The sequence below is a fragment of the Herpailurus yagouaroundi genome, unplaced genomic scaffold (assembly GCF_014898765.1).
Source record: "Herpailurus yagouaroundi ecotype Mexico unplaced genomic scaffold, PumYag 308, whole genome shotgun sequence".
Classification (NCBI taxonomy): domain Eukaryota; kingdom Metazoa; phylum Chordata; class Mammalia; order Carnivora; family Felidae; genus Herpailurus; species Herpailurus yagouaroundi.
Window position 1 is genome coordinate 6365962 of NW_024412525.1, and position 25594 is coordinate 6391555.

The 25594-nt window shown below is 46.7% G+C and overlaps 1 protein-coding gene across 2 annotated transcripts; it reads right to left on the reverse strand.

Annotated features, from left to right (window-relative positions):
* Positions 1-1952: 1952 nt before the first annotated feature.
* Positions 1953-14956, reverse strand: CTSE (cathepsin E). 2 transcript variants are annotated; one of them, XM_040462193.1, is made up of 9 exons: positions 14760-14956; positions 13980-14136; positions 13275-13392; positions 12182-12300; positions 9452-9651; positions 7339-7461; positions 6016-6157; positions 5816-5914; positions 2465-2744 (listed from the first exon to the last, which is right to left on the reverse strand). In XM_040462193.1, exons 1-9 carry the CDS (start codon positions 14825-14827, stop codon positions 2580-2582), a joined length of 1191 nt encoding a protein of 396 aa, XP_040318127.1. In that variant the 5' UTR covers positions 14828-14956; the 3' UTR covers positions 2465-2579. The 2 variants fall into 2 exon arrangements, with proteins under 2 accessions (XP_040318128.1, XP_040318127.1); XM_040462194.1 differs by lacking the exon at positions 6016-6157 and having other exon boundaries at positions 1953-2744; positions 14760-14954.
* Positions 14957-25594: the final 10638 nt, after the last annotated feature.

Sequence of the window (25594 nt, forward strand, 5' to 3'; positions counted from 1 at the left end):
GTGTTTCTGCATAAGCATTATGCCATTGGAGCCTCACAACGAACCCATGAGATAGTTACTGTCACCATGTCCGTTTTACAGATGAAGAAACTGAGGTGCAGAGGTCCCACAACTGGAGTCAAGAATCAAGTCCAGGCCTGTGTGACTCTGAGCCTGTGATGTTCACTGCTCTTTTATCCTGCTTTGATAGTTTATTTGGATCAGGCTGTTTTGAATTAATTCTGAAAGCAATAATCTAGGAAAGAAAGAGAGAGAGAAAGAAAGAAAGAAAGAAAGAGAGAGAAAGAAAGAAAGGAAAAGATAAAAGAAAAACAAAACCAAAAAAGTGTGTGTGTGTGTGTGTGTGTGTGTGTGTGCATGTGCGTGTGTAGCTGTGATCTACTTTGACCTCATGCTTACAGGGGAAGGAGAACTAACATTATGAGCTAAGTGCTTCCATCCAGGTAAACTCATTGACTCTTCCCCATAGCACTATGAGGTGGGCATCTCAGAGATACAAAGTGACCAGTCAAGGTCACCAAATTGATCCAGGGCAGGGCACAAATGTGAATCCGGAGTATCTGACTGTAAGCCTGGTGTGTTTTCCATGACCTCTGTGCCAAAAGCGACAGCCGGGATCTGTTCCACTTATCTTGAGGATCTTCGAGTGTCTCACTTAGCACCTGGCACAAAATAAATATTTATGGGATTGGACTGAATTAAACCCAAATGAACCCAATGTTCATTAAGGGAGGATTTGATCATTAAGTGGACACTATGCAGATGTTACAAGGAAAGAGCTGACTACGTAGAATCTGTTAAAGGAGCAGTTTAGGCACAAGTGTATTCAGAGTGATTCCTTTTTTTGTAGGAAAAAAAAAATTCCTTCCCTATGGCCATCTCTGTTGTAAATACAAAGGAAAAGTCTGCATCAGACAGCTTCAGATAAAAAATATTACTTATCTTTGAGGGGAAGGGTCACGGAGGACTTTCACATCATTTACAATAAAGGAAACCCTGAAGATACTTGCATTTTGAAAAAAAAAAAAAAAGAACAAAAGGAAGGAAAAGAAAGACATGTTGTTTTTGGTGACAATAGATCCCACTGGAGTGGGGATGCAGCCAGGATTCACCCTGTCAGCTCCCTCAGCATGGGCCCTGGGGGGAGATGAAAAGGGTTTATTCAGAGCCCCCCGCCCCGCCCCCCATATCCTCTCCTTGTACTCTGAAATATTTTCTTTTGCAACAAACGTATGAGCACATGACCAGGAACGAAGAATCCTTGGGAAAATAGGCCCTGAACATCGCTTTGTGCTGGGGTCAAGTGAAAATTCGCAGAAACTAATTTGAAGGGGTACCTGCTGGCCAAGGGCAACATGCTTGGAATATATTAAAAAAAATGCGGTAAGTTGAAACACATTCACTATTCTGAAAGCCAGTAAACAAGGGGAAAAAGCCAAGTCAGCTTGCCTTTCCTATAGGAGCTGTACCTGATGGTAAGCAAATGGTTTTTTTTTTTTTTTAAGTGTGGTTTGTTTTGTGTTTTAAATAGAAGAATGCTAGCTAACAAATACAGGAGGAAAAATAGAATTAGAAAAAAAAAATCTGTTTTGCAGCCCTGATGATAGATAGCGTGGATCTAAGCGATGATCGTCAGTGGTTGCCGAAGCCTTTAGGTAAAATGCTGAAGGAAATCAGTGGTGGGTAGATGAGGCTAACGGCCCCAGAGCCAACTCGTCCGTCCAAACATGGTGAACACAGAGGCACCGGGCATTATCTGCCTCCTGCTGGGCGACAACGGGATGTACCCAGCACTATCCATGAAACACTCTCGCCACAAAACCAGGCCTCTTGAACGAACTGCCATTTTATAGGAAAGATGGGCTCAGAGAACCGCGTTGGGCGACACTTCCCGATTTTACCCCGCACAGTTCAGAGTGTGGTCAACCCTGCACATGAAAAGAGACACAGAGTTCAAATAAATGCCGTTTGTGAACTTTATTTGCATCCTGATACAGACAAGTCAGCCATGAAAATGACCCAACATTTCCTGGACAATAGACAACCTTTGAACACTGATTGCGTATTTAAGAATAGTAGAAGGATTTATGGGTGAATCGTTGCAGTGATGATTTACGATATGATACCAAGAATCTGCCTCAGAATAGTGCAGGTGCGTGGGCTGGAGAGAGGAGGAGAGGCGCTCCAGATACAACAGGCCTGGCTACGTGCTGGTGGGTTATGAAAAGTGGCTGGGGTCCACAGGGATTTATTGTGCTATCATCTCTGTTTGGGTACATGTTTGGAGATTTCCATAAGAAAATGTTAGCAAAAAGCAAAAAGTATGGGCATGCCACTTAATTCTTCCATCATGATGGTGGTGGAGGAGGTGTGGACGTGGGTGTGTGTGAAATGTCTGAAGCGTGTGAGTGGGTGTGTATGTTCTCATGCTCTATTTGGTCCCAATTCAAGTTGCGGCTTTGGAACAATTGCAGTGACTTTCTGACAGCTGTGAAGAATGCCCCAACCTCCCAGGCACAGCTGAATTTCTAAAGGGCATCAGACAAGCAGGCAGGCAGACACATGGGCAAGGCCACTCCTTAGGGGACTGCCGGGGCCAGCCCAACACGGTTATTCCCACGATCAAAGACTGAATAAAACTGTCTAATGAAGACATCACCCAGGATCCAGAGGGGCCCAGCTGGGGGCTGGATGTCAAGACCTTGAAAGCCACTGCTGCAAAACTCCATTCCATCCACAAAGTCCTGGGGTTGGAAAAAAGATGTAAGTGACATGTAGGGAGAAAGGGAAGCAGTGCTGCCTGGAGGCTGTACTGTGTGGTAGTGGGGGCGACTGGCCCTGGACCGTTCCATACGGTCACCACTTTGGCTGGTTGGTTCTTCCTCCTGCTTCCTGCACCTCTACTTGTTTACTCCGCAAAGAGCCTGCATAGTTTCATACATGTGGGCCTGGGCTTCTAAGGTCTACAATTTTGCCAACTGTTCATCTGTTATACATGTCTCCCGCTTCCCCCCCCCCCCCCCCCACCCCCGTTTGATAATCAGAAAAAGTGAAACTTTGTTGCCTGACGGGAAGAGCAAAAGGTTTGGCTTTAGAAGATGTTGGCTGCAATTCTGCTTTCTTTGTGAACCTCAACTCAATTTTTTAAGGGAGAGATGTTACACTGCTATTTTGTGTTCTGGGAAGAATCCTTTTTTAGATATAAAGCAAGTAGGTGTTCATTTTTCCACGAGAAGGGTATAACTTTCTCCGATCTTATTTTTTTAGTTTGGCAAAGACTTGGGGTCTACCGAGCAGGTGTGGTCTTTCCAACAACCATTTGAGATTTGAGGTTGCTGATGAGGGTAGAGGAAATTCACAGAGGCCTTAAAGCACCTTCTTGAGAAGGTGAGGTGCCGGAGTCCTGAAGGGTGTATAGGCTGATGAATTTGGCACCGTTCAAACGTCTAGCTTATCCTCAGTTTGGGGTTCACAGTGACAGCTCCAGAATCCCTTTGTTGGAGATGCTTAGGGACTTGACATGAAGCTGTTTTCTAAAGCAAAACGTTTGCTTTTTTTAGTAGTGCAATTGCTGGATTGTAAGGTAGTTCTATTTTTAACTTTCTGAGGAAGCTCCATACAATTTTCCAGAGTGGCTGTACCAGTTTGCATTCTTACCACCAATGCAGAAGGGCTCCCCTTTCTCCACATCCTCGCCAACACCATTGTTTCTGGTGTTGTTGATTTTAGCCATTCTGACAGGTGGGAGGTGCTATCTCATTGTGGTTTTGATTTGTATTTCCCTGTTGATCAGTGATGTTGAGCATCTTTTCATGTGTCAGTTGGCCATCTGGATGTCTTTGGAGAGATGTCTATTCATGTCTTCTGCCCATTTTTTGATTGGGTTATTTGTTTCCTGGGTGTTGAGTTTTAGAAGTTCTTTATATGTTTTGGATACTAATCCTTTATCAGATAGATCATTTGCAAATATCTTCCCCCTTTCTGTAGGTTGCCTTTGAGTTTTCTCGAGTGTTTCCTTCACTGCAGAAGCTTTTTTATTTTGACGAGTTCCCAATAGTTTATTTTTGTTTTTCTTTCCCTGACCTTAGGAGACACATCTAGAAATAAGTTGCTAAGGCTGATGTCAAAGAGGTTACTGCCTGTGTTCTCCTCTAGGATTTTTATGCAATTATACTGCTAAGTATTTATCCAAAGAATACAAAAATACTAATTTAAAGGGATGTATGCACCCCAATGTTTATAGCAGCATTATCTACAATAGCCAAATTATGAAAACAGCCCAAGTGTCCATTGGCTGATGAATGGATAAAGAAAATGTGGAAAATGTAGTGTGTGTATATACATATATATATATATATGTATGTATATATATATGTGTGTGTATATATATATATATATATATATATTTATAATGGAATATTACTCAGCCATAAAAAGAATGAAATCTTACCATTTGCAATGACATGGATGGAGCTAGAGAGTTTTATGCTGAGTGAAATAAGTCAGTCAGAGAAAGACAAATACCATATGATTTCATTCACATGTGGGATTTAAGAAACAAACAAATGAGCAAAGGGGGGAAAAAAAGAGAGAGAGGCAAACCAAGAAACTATAGAAAACCAACTGATGGTTTGTTTAGCTTAACTATAGAAAACAAACTGATGGTTACCAGAAAGAGGGGAGGTGAGTGGGGAGATGAGAGAATTAGGTGATGGAGATTAAGGAGGGCACAGGGTATTGTATGGAAGCGTTGAATCATTGTACTCCATAGCTGAAACTAATATTACCCTGTACGTTAACTAACTGGAATTTATTTTTTTAAAGTTTTTAAAAAATTTATTTTGAGAGAGAGAAGGGGGTGGGGAGAGGCACAGAGAGGGAGAGAAAGAATCCCGAGGAGGCTCCGTGCTGTCCGCGCAGAGCCCGACGCAGGGCTCGAACTCACAAACTGTGAGATCATGACCTGAGCTGAAATCAAGGCTTGGATGCTTAACCACCCAGGTGCCCCACGAACTGGAATTTAAATAAAAGCCCCCAAAAAAACACCACCCCACATTTGTTTTCACTTGCATTGTCTGTTTATATTCGGTGGCTTGGGGAAGCAGTTAATGGAGAACAAGATGTGAGGGTTGGTAAGTCCCCAAAGTCCTCTACACCTTAGCACCTCCATTCTGGTGCAATCACCCAGGTGCTGTGGGTGGCTCTTGGGTAAAGTTAGCGTGTTGAGTGTCACCAAAGAACTCCATGTGATGTTGGAAATCTGGGCCAACGGTGGTGTGAAACGATCACAGATTTCCCCAGGAATTCCCTTTCTACCTCACTCTACCGACTTAGGAATCCACTGCGCAAAAGACACTTTCTTGTTTGAGAAGAATGTTAATCTGAATGTTAGAAGATATAACCTGATTCTGTACTCCCTCTCCACGCAGCTCAAATCTTGAGCCACATAACCTTCCGAGTCTCAGTATCCTCATCTATAGAATGGGATAATAATATCCAGTCTTGCTGGATGTTTGAGGGGATTAAACGTGGTCGGTTGAAAAGCCCTACGTGACAACGCCCGGAAACTTCACTACATGGCTTGTACGAGGCTTGTTTCTGCTTCTCTGCAGGACAGAAAATGAGAGAGAACCAGCCGGTGGCCTTTCCACCACAGGCAGCTTTGTCCTTTCTAGAGGGGGCACTGCTGCTTCGGCACAGGGTAAGATGGGAGGGGGGCTCAGGGTAAGTGCAGGCTACCGAAAAGAGGAAGTAGCAGGCTCCTCGTGGGGAAGGGACGGCCCTGTGACTTGCAGAATAAGGAAACAGTTCTTACCAGCAGGGTGTAGGCAGTCGGTTGGAGGGTGTAGGAGACTCCGTTGATGATGAAGGTGACATCCGGCATGACGTTGAGGTTGGCACACTCCACAGCATACTAAAACACAGCACAGAGGATCCATTTAGAGGCCTCCCACCTCTCAAGAGAGGGCCTAGTTCCCCTGCTCCCACCTCCCCCCAACCCCGGCAGGCACTGACTTCTCCATCCATGGGCTCTGCCCCAATGGCCTTCTGCAGCTGCTTGATCTTGTCGGAGGGGCCCGTGATGAGGGAAGTCCCTGTGTCCACAATGGCCTGGCAGCCCTCAGAGCAGAACATCACTGTGCCTCCCACCTGGATTCTGAGGGCAAGGAAGATGTCGTGAGCCGCCCTCCCCGCTCCCCCACCCCAGATTCCTCCTCCCCAGCCCTGAAGTCTCCCCAGATGCTCTCATCCTCTACAGGCTCTCAAATATACACTCGTGATTTCCATTTTGACTGTCTTACACATGAGTGTTTCTCAATTTTTCTGTGGCTGATGCCCATAGCAGAAATACATGTACTCTCGGACCCAGTACACACAACCACACACACGCAAGAAATAAAAATAAAAAATGAAACAGTGCTCAACCTTAACATGCGAACTGCACTCTGATATTTTCTATTTTAGTCCAGCTCATGAAAAATGTACGTCATGATCCCCTAAAATGAGGTCATGACTCATAAATGGGTAAGTCCTTACGGTTTGAAAAACCCTCAGTAGACAGTGAACACCGAAGCTTTTTGCTGTTTATCCCTCGTGCCAAGCACATGGCCTCACCTCCCCTTGCAGGAGCTTATTCTTGGCTGAATTGAGACTTGCGTTTCTTTGAACTCCTGGACGGTCTAGTCCAGTGCTAGGTGTGTGACCGGCCACTGGTCCCACTTCCTTGGTTGCTCCATGCCCAGACACACACACACACACACACACACACACACACACACACGTACGTATGCATGTATGTATGTCAAGACCCTGTCAATGTTACCTCCTTCATGAAACCCTTGCTTGAGGAGTTCTTCAGGTAGGAGCTGTCTTGCCCCGTCTGCCAAGGCCACTTTGGTGGCACATCTCATGGACCACGGTCCACCCTCCACTTCACCTGGTGGGGGTTTGTGTGTGTGTCTCATCTTCTGTACACACTCCATGGAGGCAAAATCTGAGTCCAGTTCACACCTGCACCCCTGTGTCACTCGCCCTTTGACCTATGTATTAATTAGCGTTAAATGAGCCCCGAGTAGTTGGCTGAGTGTTCGTATTGACTTGAGGGGGCACCACGCGTGCAAGGAAGGAAGCTGAGACTTGGTACCATGTGCCCGCCGCCCTGGAGACCGAGGCCCCTCTTGCACCCCCGCTCAGCCCCTCCATGCTTCTAGCCCTGCACAACGAGCCCCCAGCGTCCTCTCCCAGGGACCAGCACTTTGATTCAGGTCAATTCAATTAACCCAATTTGAGTGGTGCCCATCCTGAGTTCTTCTGTCATACCATAACGAGAATACTCACACATCCAGTGCAATCTGCCAGTAGCCTTGCTTGGTGACCGGGACCCAGTTCAGATTCCCAGAGAAATGGGAATGGTCATAGCCTCCGAAAATCAGCTCACTCCCCACACCACTTTCTGGGTCACTACATGGAAAGAAAGGCAGGCTGTCAGGGAAGGGCCACTGGAAAACCCCAGGAAAAAGCCTCAGCCAGTGCCCTATTTCTTGGTCTGATCACTCACACCAAGTACCTATGGAGGGGAAATATCAGCCTAGGCTTTGAGACCAGAGTTCCCCACTACTGCAAGGTGATTAGTCTGGATCTTTTCTGGCAAAAGGATAGAAACAGGTCTGCGTAATGATTTGTGAATGTTTTCTTCTTGGGTAAAAGGGCTAGGAAGGTGGGAAAGGGTGATGACAGCTCTGGTCATGCAACACTCACGCGGAACCAAGGCCAAGGCCATCTGAGGGGTGCACACACCATGTGACTTGAGGCACCCCCCCAAAGCCTTTCCCCCCAAGTATCTTTCCCACTATTGTTTTGGTGGTGCCTGGTGCCTGGAGCTTCCGGGTTATTCTCTCCATCGTGTTAAGGTGAAGAAGCTAATGTGAATGCAACGTGACTTACTAGAGCTTGAAAACTTATTAATCTTCACCGATGTTGATTTTTCAGATTATGTTCTGGCACCTAACAGGATTCTGGGGAAATAGGACATGAAACTGATTCATTTTCAAGAGGAAAATGATCAGAAAAATACAAAACTCTGGGCGCTACAAGTCAGGGTGGTAAAGGGGAAGGGAACTGGGAATCCGTGAGCATCATAGAAAAGTGGTTTTAGTGGGGGTTGGGGGAAGAACTGTTTGTTGATGGCCTTTGTGCAGGGCACTGGGCAAAGAATGTTATCTGCTTAATCCTATTTATCTCTTACATCATCCTTGTGGCCATTTGAGGAAACTGAGGCTCAGGGCTTAAATCCAGATCAGTCAGACTGCAAAGCCTCTGCTATTTCCCATCCTAAACTTTCTCTCTCCCGGCTGGAAGGAAGCTGCTCAGGGACCTGTAAGGGAGCAGCAGAGATGTCTGGGCCACCTGCCGTCCCGCTCCCAGCTCTGCCCGGGCTGGTCCCAACTGCAGCCATGCAGTATAATAGAGGAAATTCAAGTCTCTCCACGTAGGAGTGGAGAAAAAGGGAAATGGGCTTACGCTAAAGCTGGGTCAGCTCAGACCAGATCTCACTGGGAGGGAGTCAGAAAGGTAAGAAATCTCCTTCCTATGTAGGGATGAAGGTTAGGTGAGCCTTTCCGGATCCCAGGCATGCGAGCCTTATGACCTTTTCCAACTATAGCAAGCAATTTAAAACAATTGTATAAATAGACCATTTAAAACTGTACAGTTCACTGGTGTTCTAGATATTCACATTGTGGCGAACCGGTCTTCAGAAGCTTTTCATCCTGCGCATGGAAACTCCATACTCCTTGAACAATAACTTTCTATTCCCCACCCCCCTCCGACCCTCGCACCTGGCAGCCTCCATCTTGGTTTCTGTCTCTCTGAATCTGACCCTGTAGGGAGCTTCATGCAAGTGGAATCATACAGTGTTTGTTTTCTGGCTTATTTCACTTAGCATAATGTCCTCAAGGTTCATCCATTTGTAGCTTGCGTTAGAATTTCATTCCTTTTTCAGGCTGAGTGAGATTCTATTGCATTTTATTAGTGCCTTAACATTTCATTATTTTATTGTCAGCTTACTTTCGAATTTTTTCCTGCATCTTACCACTGGAATCACGCTTCCTGAGGGCAGGGGCTGTCTTCCTTGTTTTATTGTGCTCCTGGTGCCCAGTATCACAGTCAGCACAGAATAGGAGCTTGATAAATATTTATTCATTGCATAAACGAGTACTCAATCCCAGAGATTCCTCATATTAGTTCAGTGTGGTACAATTTACAAGGTGAGGCAAACCGCATTTCCTCAACATCCAGAGAGGGTAAACCCAAGGTCACACGGCTGGTAATAGGTCAAGAAAGAGATCCAAGCCGGGTACTTGACTACTAAGTCTGGTGCTCTTTTGACAGGACCGTGTTGTCTCCCTGTAGTCATAACTGACCTTAACCTTGGTGGGCTTGACGGGCCTACCTGCTCATGTACACAGAAAACATGGGTATGTCCACCAGGTTCTGTGCCATCATGTTGTCGAACACCGGGGTCACCCCTCCCACAGCCAAGGAGGGGTATCCCAGGCCCAGAATTCCATCAAACTCTGCGTTCACAAAGGTCTGGCCAGGCTCCGTGACACTCTCTCCAAATTGCTGGCCGACCACAAGCAGTCCTTCCACCTGATGGGAGAAAACCCGAAAGAAAACTGCATGGGAGATCTTTGGCAAACAATCTCAGATTCCCGAATTCTCCCTCTGGCCTGAACAGAATTTTTCCCCCACCCAACTCTTCTTGATTCAATGGGCACAGTGATTTCACCACATTCTCACAACCTTATTTTTTTAATGTAAATTTTAAAAGTTGAAGTGTAATACAGAAATCGTAAGTGGACAGTGCAGAGAATTTTCACAAACTGTACTCGCCCTTGTCAGCAAGCTCCCGAACGGGAAGCCCCTTCATGCACCCTGCAAATCACACACCCTGCAAATCATGGCGCCTTTCCTCAAGAGTAACCCATCTCCTGGTTTCCCCACCTATACTGCCTTTGCCTCTTCTTGAGTTTTTGTATCAATGGAATCTTATAGGATGAATTCTTGTTTATATGGCTCCTGTCACTCAACATACTAGTGCAGTCTGTTGTAACTTTGCTCATTGCCACTAGTACTCCATGGTATGACTACATCATCATCATCCATTCTACCATGGATGGATATTTGGGTTGTTTTCGGTATTGACTATTGCTAACAGCAATGCTTGTACATGTCTTCTAGTGGACATGCTGGGTTTATGCTTAGGAGAAAACTGCTAGATAACAGGATATGTAAGTGTTTTGCCTGAGTAAATACTGACAATGAGTTTTCCAAAGTGATTGTACCAATTGACATTTCCCATACCAACGTTTGAGAGTCCCAGTTGCTTCAGATTCTCAATGACACTGGATATTACCTATCTTTTCCATTTTAGTCTTTTCGTGGATATGCAGTGGGTTATGTTGGGGTTTTAATTTGTATTTCCTAATACTAATGAAACTGAATATTTGGATGACCTCTTGTGTGAAGCGGGTTATCTGCATTTTTCTTATTGATTGGTAGGAATTTTTTATTCTGGAATCAAATCCTTTTTTGGATAGATGTATTACAAATATCTTCTTCCAGACTTGGCTGGTGTTTTTCGGTGAGCAGAAGATATGAATTACTGTGTAATCAAATTTATCATTTTTTTTCCCCTCTTTAATTAGTGGTTTTTGTAACATGTTGCAGAAACTTTTGCCTACCCTAAGGTCCTGAAGACATTTTCCTATGTTTTCTTCTAAAAGCTTTCTTATTTCACTTTTCATATTAACACCTACAATGTATCAGAAGGTTTGATGATGTGTGAGATAGGAGCCAAGATTCTTTTGTTTGTTGGTTGGTTATATGGAAATCCAAATGAGCTAGAACCATTTAATAAATACACTGTCATTTCCTCCACTGCACTGCAGTTTCACGTTCAACATAATTCAGAGTAGTTTCTTAATTTTCTCTTTTGTCCCATTTGTCTATTTGCTTATCTTGTGCCAATACCACATTATCTCAATTACTAGAACTTCATTATAGGTCTTAATATTTATAGCGTGTTTCTTCGTCTAGATGGTATGAGTGTATTACATACCCATATAAATTTTAGAATTAGCTCATCAATTTCTAATAAAAATTGCCATTTTTTTTGATTAACAGATCTATTGATCAATTTGAAAAAACTTTGACTTATCTATAATACTGAGTCATGAAATACTGAGTCATTTCAATTTATGTAGATCTTCCTTAGTCTCACTCAATAATGTTTTGTAGTGTATTTAGAATAGAGATCTTGAAATATTTAACATTTTTGTTAAATTTATGTCTAGGTATTTGATGTTTCTAATGGTGTTATAAATAATGTCATTAAAGATCTATTTTCCAGGGGCGCCCTGGTGGCTTAGTCGGTTAAGTGTCTGACTTTGGCTCAGGTCATGACCTCGCGGTTTGTGAGTTTGAGCCCTGCGTCCGGCTCTGTGCTGAGAGCTCAGAGCCTAGAGACTGCTTGGGATTCTGTGTCTCCCTGTCTCTTTGCCCCTTTCCCACTCACTTTCTGTCTCTATCTCTCAAAAATAAATAGGTTTTAAAAAATCTATTTTCCATGTTTTCCTGATATATAGAAATTCAAATCATTTTGTTCATTAATCTAGTATTCAGCAACTTTGTTAATTAATTATTAACCCCAATTGTCTGTAGATATTTTTGGATTTTTACATGTAGAATTTTGTCATATGTGAATAATGACAGTGTAATTTCTTCCTTTATAATCCTAATACCCTTAGTTTCTTTTTTCTTGTCTTACTGCACTGAGAGTAAGCATCTTGGACTCATTCTTTTTTTGTTTTTTTTCTTTGCCTTAACTCATTCTTGAAAGCCTGCCACCAGGCTTTCTGCCCTGTGCACTGTTTCTCTGTGGATTCCTCTTTGCTGCCTCTCTAGAACTCAGCACCCTGAGCAGACTGGCCCACTGCCGTTATCTCAAACAGGAAGTGCTACTCCCTCCTGGCCAGGCTTCCCCCTTTCCCTGGAAGCCAACTCCCTGTTTCCACCTCTTCCAGAGGCAGATCTGAAACTGTTCCCCTAACAGCTCTGCAAACTATTCTGTCCCCCAAGTTTCTGGCCAAAAGACAAAAGAGGAAGGAATTGTACTCACATAGACTTGGTCAGTTCCAATGATTCCAGACAAGCTCCCAGTCCCGTACTGAATGGAGAAATGATTCCCCAGCGCGCTGTATGTGTTGGACTGGGAAGGGTAGAACCTGGCGTGTGTCTCTGGAAAAGCAAGGATGCTGCTCTTGCCTGGGACATCAGCTCACTGCCTCCGTCCCTGCCCTGATACCACAGAGATGCAGGGTCTATTCCCTCAACTCCCAGATTGAGTGGGGGCATCTAGAAAGGTTGGCCATGGCCCTCCTTAGTTAGTTACTACATTCTCCTCTAGCCACATGTGATGGCCTAAATGGAGAACAAATAATTGTCCCTGGGAAACGTGATTACTCACAGTGACCTCATGAGGCACACCAAGATAAGCGTCATGTATCAGGCGCCATCAGAAGTCTCCACCAACTAGTATGGGTCAGAGCCTGGTATTCAAAAGAAACTCAGAGATAAATAAATACCATGCCAGGCAACTACTCTCAATTCCTTGCCTAACCTGTAGACACCCAATTTTGGGGTTTTCTGAGACATTGTGCCTCTAGAATTTATCCAGCACAGACTAAGACATCTTTCCTTAGCTCTTCCCTTTCCGACGCTAACAAAGACGTCTGAGTTACCTCCGGCCAAATAAACCCACCCCTACATTGTGCCCTGTCAGCCCCACCTCTGATATCCTGGGAGGTAGGCCACCAAGCCCTCTTGCAGCAGGTGAATAGTCAGCACTAGAACCCAACCCATCGACCTGCCCAGAAACAGCCATTTGAACGGAACTTTCTCCCACATTCTTTCAGGTGTTCCAAAGGGAGCGAGTCATCATGTGTTCAAAGATTTGCATCGACTTTGTATTTTCAGTGGCTGAGTTTTCCCCTATTAATTCGGGTCAGTATGAAAGTTGCTGGCCTGGATAGCAGTCAGATTTTAGCTCTGTCCCTGGCTCAGCCTTGTTTTCACCATAGGTGAAGGTCCCAGGGCGGACTCAGAGGTGGAGAGGGGAAGCTGGTGCAGCCTGGATGGCCAGTTCCTGGAAATCAAGCTCCCTTCCCCCAGAGGGCCAGGCCCTGGCTGCCATTGACCCTGGCCCTACTTACTGCAGGCTGGGCTCGTGCAGTACACAGAAGGGACCCAGAGGTTGGAGGAGCCAGTGTCAAAGATGACAGTGAAGTTCTGCGGTGGAGAGCCAATGGAGATGGAGCCAAAGTATTCTGTCTATAGGGGAGGGAGGGAAGGGAGGAGAGTGTAGGTGGTGGGAAAGGGGAAGGTGCTCACCAGGGGGCCTAGGGAGAGCTCTCCGAGCCTGAGCCTGGGCTAGCACAGACTGGAGCTTACAGAGCCTCGGGAGTGGCAACAAAAGGGAGAAGGAGCAGAGAAAGGGCTATAAGGGAGACGATCAAATCAGCCTCTCAGCCCCTGCTTATCTTTAGCTTTTGTTCGCATTATTCTTCATAATCACTCTACGAGCAAGGCAGAAGAGACGGTGATGCCTGTGTTCTGCAATCAGGGAAGGGAAGCCGGTGAAGGTTAAGTCATGTGTCCCAGGACATGCAGCAAGGCCCTTCTGACTGGCATGCTTGCCCTGCTCATCCCTTTTCTTTTGCAGAGAGCTCTACATGGTTGGGCGCACTGGGGCTTGCTCGGTCAAATCCATAGGGACCCAGGGGATCAGTCCCTATGGGTTATCCTAGAGGAGAAATCCACACTGACCTTCGGTGTTGCTGGCCGACACTGGCCATTCCCAAAGGCCAAACCATCCTCCCACCTCCCCCATCCCCAGCCCCTGCCCCGGGACTCCTCACATCCATGTAGTTGATGAGGGGCTCGTTGGCACCCTGGCTCATCGTGCAGGCCTCGGTGTACTGGATCATGTCCAAATTCTGGGATTTCCAGAACTCGGAGAGCTGGCCCCGTGCCCGCAGCTTCTTCCGGAGGGACGGATGCCTCCTGAGGGGCACCCTGAGGACAAAGCCCCGTGTGAGGAGGAGATGCCTTTCTGTCTCTCTCGGACCCTGCCCTCTCCCCACCCCATTTTTCCAGAGGCAAACTGGGAAATGACACAGGAGAAGTTCTGCAAGGCAGCATACCAGAGTTTGGCCAGAATTGGTGCCCTCTCGGCCCCCGGCTTGTCAGTCTGATCTCTGCCTCCTGAAGATTCTTAGAATCTTAGACTTGAATTGGCCTTCCCTCTCACAGACAAGCTCTTTGAGATTTTCTAGGAAAATGTTCTGCAATTTTACATGAACCTTGTCAGGGGACGATATAAAAGGGCAGAAAAACTATTGGGGGGCAGCCATGGTCAGTCTTTCGAGCAAGTACTCGGTCTCTTGAGCTCCACACCAAGCTGCAGGTTCCTGCTCTTTACTAACAAGAGAGGCTCCCTGGGCCTTGGGCAGCAGTTTCTGTCAGAGATGGAGGCAGAGGGCTGGCTTGTCGTGGGCTGGGGGTCAAGGCCACCACAAGATGGCCCTTAGTTTCTTCTCCTCTTCAATTCCCCGTCATCTTTCCTCTCCCAGGGCAGCCCTAGGCTTGAGGGCAGGGAGCTGCCCCAGCTGGACACAGTGCTGGGGACGTGGCCTCACCTGTGGAGTGTTTTTTGAGTCAGTCCCAAGTCCAGGAGCACCAGCAGCAAAAGAACGAGTGTTTTCATCGTGGGCCCAACCAGCAGCTTCTGCCTTGCTCTGTTGTGGCCTTCCTTGCCCTTCTCTTTCCTTCTCTCCCACAGGCCGGTGGGGACCGAATCTCCTTAACTCTCAGATCTGCCCTGCCTTGCCCAGCCCAGCCTGAGGACCCAATGATAAGGCCTCTTGCGTCAATATCCGGGCCCCGGAACAAACACAGTGAGTTTAACAAGGCGTCTTTCTTCCTCCCCTCAGCTCCTTTCCCTCCTGCAGGGGCGGGCTGGGTCTGGAATGGGACTTGGGGGTCTGTGCACCCTCAAAGAGTAAGAGGACTGTGTAGGTTCAGCTTCTCTGCCAGTTTTTGGGGTCCTACCCTGCTCCCTAGAAACCCTGTATTTATCACTTGAGAGAGCAATGTGCCCCTGGACAGTGGGACCCGTCTACTCACGTGTTACCACTAGTGGCCTGGCTGAGGACTCCTGGGGGGTGGAATGTCAGTCATCACATTTGGGGCAACTCAAAATATCAATCAGGCTGTTTTCTATGTATTTCCTAGTCTCTCCTCACTCCTCCGGGAGCCTCGGGGGCAGCTGACCCTCCCTCAGTCCACTCTGAGGCAGAAACTTGCACTCCTCAAAGCCCCTAGAAAGGGAGATTGGGCTTGTGGGGCTAGTTTTTTGGACCCCAAGAACTTGATGCATCTGGAGCTACGGGGCGGAAAGAGGTTTGGAGAAGAATACAGGGGCGGCCCTGGAAGGGGCCTGGGAGGTACTAGACGCGGTGGGGCTGGGGGTCATGAGTCTGCAGCAGGTGTCTGTATTACTTTGCCGGGACTGCTATAACAACTTAGCACAGATTGGGTGACTTAACAGAAATTTATTTTCTGGTGATTCCAGAGGCTAGACGTCCAAGACTAAGGCATAGGCAGGGTTGGTTTTTCCGGAGACCTCTTTCCTTGACTTGTAGAGATGTCTACATATTCCCTCTTCACAAGATCTTTCCTCTGTGTGTGTCTGTGTCCTGATTTCCTCTTCTTATAAGTCATATTGGATTAGGACCCATCCTAAAGACCCCATTTTAACATTGTTCCCTCTTTAAAGGCCCTATCTCCAAATACAGTCGCATTCTGAGGTCCTGGAGGTTAAGAACTCACCCTAAGAATTTGGGGGGATACATTTCAGCCCATGAGAGTGTCCAAAGACAGAAGGACCCTCAGTCTGTCATGTGGAGTAGGGGGTGGTGGGGTTCAGTGCTCAGTTACCCTAGCGTGCCTAGCTATTGCTATGAACCATGTCTATGACCACCCCACCTCCTAAACGGAGGGCGGGCTTTATCTCCTTGAGTGAGGATGGAGGGCGGTGAGAAGAAACACCTTCCCCTGGCCATGACCCTGACCTAGGTTTATGGGACGCTCTGAACCAAGGCAGTAGAGGCCAACACCACCGTCACACTTACCAATACGTCCTACTTCTGGAGTAAAGGCAGGGGACCAGAGTTCAGGTCACCAGTTAAGCCACAGCCAGCAATTTGGCAGGTGTCTTAACTGCTGCTATGAGTTCTGCTTTCCATCTCTGAAGCCCAAGAAGCAGACAAACTTGGGAATGTGGAGCTAAGCTGAGTCCTGCCGTGAGCTCCAAAAGTGTGAAAGGACATCAGAAGGACTTAGGGAACAGCCTGGACCCTTGAAACCCTGATCCCAAGGGAACAAAGCCTCTTTAGCATTTACTCCCATGACAGTTCTCTTTGATCCATCATTGGGGAGGGACGTCTCTCCCCTACAAGGGCAGCATGAGCCAGAAGTGGCTAGAAGTTGAGATAATTTGTTGTGCTCTGTCATAGTTTGCCCATAACTGTCCAACCACTGGGAAGCTTAGTCTTGTTATCCGCCAAATACCCTACATTGTGGAGTTTTAAGGAGGACTCAACACACAAAATAAGGTATGTAGAAGTACTTGAAAAACCGTAATGTCATCAGACTGAAGATCTTCACTAGAAAAACCTTGCACTGGAAGACCTTTTCTTGCCATCAGGGCAAGCTCACTTTCATAGCAGATGAAGACACTGAGGTGCGGAGGGGCAGAGTGACAAGCCCGAGAGCACATGGTCCCTTTAGTGGCAGAGCTAAGGTTAAGACCCAGGTCTCCTAACTTCCAGTCCAGGGATCTTTCTGCCCCAGAATTATCATCATTATTACTGAACTGTTGGCATGAGCATAGCTGTACCCCTCCCCCGTCGCCTCTCTTCCAGGCCGGTCCCCACCTCCTGCTCGCTGGCCTCTGTTTATTGTGAGTGGAGGGTTTGGCTGGCTCAGACTGGAAAACAAGCTGGTTGGTCTGTGCTGTGGGCCACCTGGCCCCTGACTGGATCAGAGACATCCTGGATTGTCTGCGAGGAGCTGTGGGGTCTGGCTGGGTTTTGGAACTTTCAAGACAGGCTAGAGGCAGGACTATGGGGATGTTTGTCAGAACGAATGGGGTCTGTTCTCTCTGGGAACAACAAGAAACTCACCTGCCCTGGTTGCAGATTACTGGATCCTCCCATGCTGGAACCAAACATCGCTGTGGACCATTTGGGAACAAGAGCCCTTGGACATGTGCATGACGGTGTGTGTGTGTGTGTGCGCATGTGTATGTGTGTCCTTTCAGGAAAGAGAGGGAAGAGCATTTGGGGTGAAATGGTATCATGTGGGCAAAAAACAGGACATAGCATGAGCGATGATCCCATCCTTCCACACTGGGAGAGGGTCTCTGGGAAGAGAGAGACCCTCAGGGGTGTGGATTGGAGGCTGGTCCAATGCAGGGTTTTGTCTGTTTCCAGAGCATTTGAAAGCTCTTGGCGTGAGCCTATCCAATCAGCTTCTCCTTTCTGGAGCTTCAGCTTCAGAAGATAAATTAGTCATGAGGACAGTTGCTCAGTGCTCCATGGAACCAGCTTCATGAGGGCTCCAGACACAGTGTCCGTATAAGACACAAGCAGCTGCTTCTCCTTCATGCTCAACTGGCTCCTGATCACAGGGGAGCCAACAAGCTGGGATGCTCTCGGTCCTGGCTCTGGCCACCTCACCAGCGCCACATGAACGTGACCAACTGGAAAATGTCCCAACCTCCTTTCTGCTTGAAGCTGATGAATGAAGGAAAGTCTACTGTGCTTTTCGTGGTACGGTAGAAAGAGGGCTGGGATGGGATGCCTGGATCTAGTCCTGGCTTTGCCACTAACTGGCCATATGACCTTGGATAAATCGCTTTTCTCTGAATCTAGTTTCCTTGTCTGTACGATGAAAAGGGTGGGTTGGGTAATAATAACAAGGAACATTTTGAGGGCATAGACTATGTGCCAGGCTCTGAGCGAAGGACCTTAGAAACATTAGCTATTCTACTTTCACACCAATCCTAACAGGCAGGTATTATTTTAAAGCCCATTTTACAGATGAGATCATTGAGGCACAGAGAGTTTAAGCCACTTGCACAAGGTGCTGTAACCAGGATTCAAACCCAGGTTTGCCTGACTGTAAAGTCGATGATCTGTATTGGGTGATCTCGAGGGTCTGACATTCGAGAATTTCTTCCTGGAAGAGAAAGACCGAGAGAGAGGGTGGGAAGGAGGAGTGGGGAAGAGGGGGGGAGAGAAAATAATTTCCTGCGTGATGGAAAATTTGAGGCCTTTTAATTGTAAGAAGAGAGCAGGGTGTGTGCAGGGTGGAGGGTGGTGGTGAGTTGCTGTGCGATGAGAAATCTTGTACATATTTTTTGCCAATATTTTCTGCTTTGCCTTCAAGGAGCCTCTCAGCAAGGATCATTGCAGGTGCAAAAATCCCCCCGCCCCATGCACCCTTCTGCTAGTTCCCCATGACCCAGACACTGAATTCTGAAAACTTCAAGTTTAAAGTGACAGATCCATTTGCTAATTGCTGAAACAAGAGCTCCTGGCACAAAGGTTTGCTTTTCCCAGGGGCCTGATCTGCTTTGGGTTGGTAATGCCTCTTGTTTTCATGCAACCGGAAAAAAGAAGGATCTAACGTGTCCAGCATCTCGCCACGTCAGGAATCCGGTGAGCGTGAGTCATTTCCAAAACCATTGTCAACCCTATTCTGGGAAGGTGCCCTTCAGACCAGAAAGTATTGCAGTTCAGCCAGCAGAGGACACAGGCATCGGGAAGGTTTCTGACCTGAATACTGCCTGTGTGTGCAGGTGCCCTTGTCCCCCGACCTGTAAGCCTGAAGAGCGGTTCATGCCTTGGGCTTGCCAGAGAGCAGGACTGCACACTGACAGCACGAGTTTCCGTGCTTATTACTCATCCCAGGCTTTGAAAGCAGACAAAGCAGGGTCTGTAGTCCAACCCCACCACTTAGGTAGATGTGCGATACGGGGTTTGTTGTGGACCATCAGGTTCCTGTGCCGTAGAAAAGGAACAGTGGTGTCCTCACAGGGTGATGTGAGGACTCCATGAGACCATCCTCGGGAGGAGTGCTTTCTATGTCCTGCCCATCCCAGCACCTGACACCCAGTTAGCACTTAGCACTGGTGCCCTGGCTAAACCACATAGACCGGGGCAGGTGCCCGACATGGACTAGTGCCCACTCTATGCCATATGCCCCTCTACATGCTTGAAATATCCTCACTCATGAAATTCTCTCAACAACCTTGTGAGGTAAATAGTCCCAGAGAGGTAAAAGAATTTGTCCAAGGTCAAACAGCTGGTAATGACGGAACTGGGCTCGAACCCAAAGAGTCTCACGATGAGTCTGTGATCTTTTACAACTGTCGCTGACATCTGTAGTCTATACATATGTATTCGCTGCCTGAAATACATTGTGGATCCCATCCACCCTTTTGTGTCTTTTAACGGTTCAGGAAAGCTATCAAGGCTTCTGCCTGCCTTCAGTTCTTTCTGTGTGATCAGGGACTTAACCATTTAAAGGCTAGGAAATGAAAATGCTCTCTGACTCTTAGTTTCTTTATCTGTAAAAAGGAGTTTGTTGGGAAGACTAATAAAAGCATATGTGAAAATGCATGATGCACAGTGAGTGTGCAATGAATACCTGATTAAAATTTCATTATAAGTGGAAGAGAGATTATACTTAAGCAATTGTAACAGAAATCTGATGCCTTTCCTTCATTGCCTCTGTGGGTTTTCGTTTTCAGGCTTCTAGTGACCGGGTTCTCACTTGAGAAATGCTGTTTTCTTTCATCTTTTCCTTCGGGGTCCAGCATGCTGGACTTGGAACCATGTCCATCCTGGAACTTCCGTGAGCATCCTGAGAGTAGGATCTAGGCTGTGACTGAATAGAGAAAAGTCACAGCTTTAATATCGGAATCGTATGTTTTTTAATGTTTATTTATTTTTGAGAGAAAGAGAGAGAGAGAGAGAGCACAAACAGGGGAGGGGCAGAGTGCGAGAGAGAGAGGGAGACATAACCCAAAGCAGGCTCCAGGCTCCAAGCTGTCAGCTCTGATCCCGATGCAGGGGGCTGAAACTCACAAACTGTGAGGTCATGACCTGCACCGAAATCAGATGCTTAACTGACTGAGCCACCCAGGCTCCCTTTGGAATCTTTTTAAAGTAAGTTTGTCTCCATTCTCAAAACGTGTTGTCTTGTTCCTGGTCCATTAAATGCCTTGGAAACCCACAGGAGGAAAGTACATACTAAAGATGCAATTAAGATTGTGTCTATTCCAGGACTGAGATACTTGTCTGAGGGTCCTTTCTGGCTTAACACACTTCCCTGACCTGAGCGCCTCCAAAGGGAGTCCCGTTTCCGAAGTCTTGGCAAACACTGTTCGTTTACTCATAACAATCAGGACACTTAGTCTCAATGAAGTTTTTCAGAGACAAGAAATCCAAGCCTTCAAGAGAGTTTCCCCTCCTGCCCGCCACCCCCCCCCCCCCATCCCCGGGCAAGAAGCGAGTACAGGAAACGGAGGGCCTTCCACACCAAACTCTCACATGGATGCCTTCACTGGGGTGGTTGTGACAAGAGGTGGCAGTGGTTGGGATGTGGTGGAGATGGAACACCAGGAAAGCAGTGGTGAGATTAGATTTGTTCCAGAGACAGAACCCGCATGCCGTGGTACGGAATTAGATGTGGACAAAGAAAGGAGGGATCAAGAACGACTCCTGGAATTTAGACAACTTTAGTCTTGTGCAAAATGGTGTTGGGTCCATGTTATTTATTCATCAAGCGTGGTTGGCGATGAGAAAGTTTGAAAATAGGTGTCAGGAAGACTAGCTAAATAATTACGGTACCTCTGGAGATGGAATGCTGTGGAACCATGACAAAATACTAAAAGAGCTCCAAAGAAGAACGTCGAGTATAGATAGCTGGGTTAAAAAGCATGTAACATCACATATGGTATGCTACCATTTGCATAAAATAAAGGGGGGGGGAGAATATTTATAGTCCCATCTGCTTACGCATGCAGAAAATATCTCTGGTGGCATATACCAAGAAACTGGTAGCTTCGGGAAGGGAACCAGGTGGGTGGGGCAGGGGGGGAGGCTTGTTGTACGCCATTTTGCACTTTCTGAATTTTGACTCATCGACTATATTACTTTATGAATTTTCATGGGACTGTATTACTTTATTGGTTTTCTATTGCTGCTATAGAAAATTACCACAAATGCAGTGGTTTAAAACAATGCAAATTTATGATCTCATAGCTCTGGAGGTTAGAGGATTGACCTGGGTCTCACCGAGTTCAAATAAAGGTGTCAGCAGGGCTACGCTCCTCTCTGGATGCTCTAGAGGAAAATCTGTTTCCTTGCCTTTTCCAGCTTCTAGAGGCCGCCACATCCCTTGGGTTGTGGCCCCTTCTTCCATCTTCAAAGCCAGCAAAGTTGCATGTCTCTGGCCCTTCTTCCATAGTCTCATCCCCCTCTGACTACAGCCAAGAAGAGTTATCTTTTAAGCACTCATGTGATTAGATCTAGCCCCCTCATCCCCAGGTAATCTAGGCTAATCTCCTCATCTTAAAGTCCTTTATTTCATCCAGAGTGCAAAGTCCCTTTAGCTGTGTGATTAACATAGTCACAGATTCAAGGGATTGGAATGCGGACATCTTTGGGGGCCACTATTCTGCCTACCCCAATTACCTATTCAAAAAAGTTTTTAACGCAAAAAAAGTAATAATGACTCCTAAACTTTTGGTATGAGCTATTGGTGGGAAGGGATAATGGTGTTCTTTACTGAGCACAGGATCAGGGGGGCAGACACAGGTTGGGGGAGGTGGAGAATCAAGGTCTGTTTTGAACAAATTCTTTTGAGATACCAGTAGACTTTCCAGGGGTGATATCAGACTGACACTTGAGTTTGTGGGTCTTGTGCTCTCCTAAGAATGGTTGAGGCTGAAGATATAAATGTGGGAGACCCCAACATACAGAAAGTGGTTAAAACCTTGAAACTGGCTGAGAACACTCAGGGAGAGGATGGGGATGGAGAGGAGCAGAAGCCCCAGGACTGTGGCCTGAAGCCCGTAGGTAGGTGGGGGAGGAAGAATGAGCAAAAGGAGCCAAAAATGAACCTGGGCGGGGGATGCGGGAAAACCATGTTACCTCCTCCTGGAGATCCCTCAGCCACCCAGAGCGAAAGAGCCACTGCCTCGCTCCGTTTTTCTCCATCACACTCCCTTGCCCACTTTGCAAGGATGAGTGCAATCTGTGATTCTCTTTTTTTGTGTGTTTACTGCCTGTATCCCCACTATGTTGTGAGCTCCCTGAGAGCAGGGCTCTGGTGGTCTGGATCATTGTTGTGTCCCCAGCACCTAGCCCGGTGCCTGGCTCAGAGTAGGCATTCAAGTATTTGTTAAATGAATGAGTGAAGGAAAACAAACTTAACCCTTCTACCCCCAATCCATAAATAATGAAGTTAAAGAAGAAAACGGCACAGGTCTTTTGATCCTCCAGTGACCATGTCCCATAGGTAAGTTTCCACAGGAGTTGTCTACAGAGTGTGCTTTTAAAAGCACCAGGAAAACACCTCTATTCCCTGGTGTCACCATTGTTCACTTATCTCCTAGAGTGAGGCATCACCCTCTTAGCATAGTGCCTTGCCCCTAGTAAGCTCTCAATGGATCTTAATAAGCTATTCTTGTTATTTGGGCTTTTAAAAATGCAAACAACCCTGGGATGGGGCGCCTGGGTGGCGCAGTCGGTTGAGCGTCTGACTTCAGCCAGGTCACGATCTCGCGGTCCGGGAGTTCGAGCCCCGCATCGGGCTCTGGGCTGATGGCTCAGAGCCTGGAGCTTGTTTCCGATTCTGTGTCTCCCTCTCTCTCTGCCCCTCCCCCGTTCATGCTCTGTCTCTCTCTGTCCCAAAAATAAATAAACGTTGAAAAAAAAATTTAAAAAAAAAAAAAATAATAAAAATGCAAACAACCCTGGGAAAGATGGCTACGGAGGCATGAACTCCTTAGTAGTATGAATTCGTTTCTCAGCCGGAATAGTTAAAGAAGGACTTTAGGGTGGGCGGGGTGCAGATGCACAAAGGGAGAAAGTGTTCCAACAAAAATGCTAGGGAATCTACAGCAAATCTCAGTTTGTGGTTTTGCTGAGGCCCACACCTGCACGGCATGAGGATTGCTCTGCCAGCCGCATCAGCCACTGGTTTCTCATTTCGGGGGGTGTGAGGCTCCCTCTGAGCCCAGCCAGGCAGTGGAGGAAATGAAGAGACTCTCAAGGGAGGGGCGAAGGAGAGAGGATGGGGTAGGGTAGAGAGCAGCCACCCTGAGAGCAGCTGCCTCTGCAAGACGGCGGGCTCCTCCCGCTGCTGGAGCTGCTCCTCCAGGAGTCAGGTAAGTGGTTCCGTGGGCGCTGCGAGTTCGCTTTCAGTTCCTCTCCTATTTGTCTGGAATCCGGGAGCACCTGCTATAGAGTGGGCACTCTGTGGCTTAGAGCAAGGCACCCCCACCTTTCCTTAAACTGTACACACATCTTCAATCCCTAAATCGGAGCACAAGCTGACAACTATGTGTGCAGATAATGGAGAGGAGTCATGTCCTTGTGGCTGGAGTCTGTCTAAAGGCTTACAGGAAAAGGACTGAGCTGCAGATTAGTGCTTTATGATGAGCAGTTTGGGAACCGGCAGGCAAATGTGTATTGTTGGGATTGTATATGTCCATCTGTCCTAGATTCCAAACTAGACAGTGAGGACATGAGGGCAGGAGCCAGGCTCTAGTCTAGACTTTTTGGTCCCCCAAACCCTGCACAGTGGTTGGTACATGGGGATTTGTCTACACCTGCCTGGTCCAATACGGTGAATACCTGAAATGTGGCTAGTCCAAGTTGAGATGTGTCGTGGCTATAAAATGCATACTGACTTCGAGGACTTGATAGGAAATGAGAACAAAAAATATCTCAATAGTTTTTACATCAGTATAGGTTGAAATAATCATTTTTTGGGTGTATCGGGTTAAATAAGAAAAAAACATATTTTTAATGTTTATTTATTTTTGAGAGAGAGAAAGACCGAGAGACGGAGAGACAGAGAGACAGAGATAGAATCCGAAGCAGGCTCCAGGCTCTGAGCTGTCAGCACAGAGCCCGACATGGGGCTAGAACTCACGAACCGCGAGATCGTGACCTGAGCCAAAGTCAGATGCTTAACTGACTGAGCCACCCAGGAGCCCTAAATAAAATATATTATTAAGATTAATGTCATCTGTTTCTTTTTGCTTTTTAAAATGTGGCTACTACAACATTTTGAATTACACGTGCAGCTTGCATTACATTTCTCTTGGGCATCTCTGGTCTGGACTACCCTGACCTTTGCTCAACCCCTTCCCTCTCTCTTCAGCTCTCTGATCAGACTATAGAGGTGCCCTTCACTCTGGGCATATAAACAAAGGCCTCAGACTCTTTTATTGGCCAGAGTAAGACCTCCTGTGTATTTTATATTTGTTGAATCACGGTTTACACCTTAGCAAGTGTGCTATAGTACAAGTGTGCTAAGGTGTACAATGTAACCTATAATCATACCCTTCGTTCTAAGGTAAAGGAATTCAGATTACAGCAAGTAGGAGGGGGACTAACTTTTATTAAGCACCAGCCTCACAAATGTTTTCTCCTTTAAATTTATTTTCATGCCAGCTCTGCGAGGTAGGCATTATTTACTTTCTCAGACAAAAGAAACTGAGGCTCAGAGGGCTCCGATAACTTGCCCAAGATCACCTGCCTAGTGAGAGGCACGGGGTCAGGACTTGAAAACTGATGTGCCTGGTTCAGAAGGCAAGTTTTCCCCCCACGACTGGCATGTGGCTTCATTTTTGCATATTTGAAATAGAGCCTAAGGGGTTCCCCACGTATCTGTAGGCTCCTATGTTGTCTGCACAGGAAAGGAGCTCATTAGGGAGATGTGGGGTTTCTTTTTCATCACTGATTTCTAGATCGTGCAAGGAACAAGTCCAGGGCTGGTTCTCAGAACACCTGGGGACATTCTTGTCCTGGCGTGGCCCCAACACAACTAAGTGACCTAGGATACGTAGCTTCCAACTCTGGAAACAAAGAGGACCTTTACCGTTTGTGATTCCAAACCTGCTGGCTGGGAAAACAAACTGAGGCCTCTCTTGTTGCTTAATCCCTAACGGGTTATGCCTAAAGTTGAGGACTTTTTTTTCTAAATCGATATTTTTTTCTTTTTTAACACTCTGTGAATCTGTTGGTTCCTTATGTCAAGATTTCTGTTGAGTGTGATGAAAACGAAATTCCAGATAAGGGGATCCACGTTGTGTGGGTGGGCAGGAAACCTCAAGTTCATTTTCAAGGATTAGGGGGCTTTTGAGGACTGCCCATGTGGTTAGTATTTT

What these genes read in the sequence shown, in the direction of transcription:
- CTSE (XM_040462193.1), bottom strand. Translation starts at nt 14,827, where the DNA reads ATGAAAACACTCGTTCTTTTGCTGCTGGTGCTCCTGGACTTGGGACTG. An exon ending in TTTTCTGTGTACATGAGCAG is followed by an intron (nt 7,462 to 9,451) that starts GTAGGCCCGTCA and finishes CTTTCCATGTAG; the next exon opens with TGACCCAGAAAGTGGTGTGG. An exon ending in CAGAGCCCATGGATGGAGAA is followed by an intron (nt 5,915 to 6,015) that starts GTCAGTGCCTGC and finishes GCTGTGTTTTAG; the next exon opens with TATGCTGTGGAGTGTGCCAA.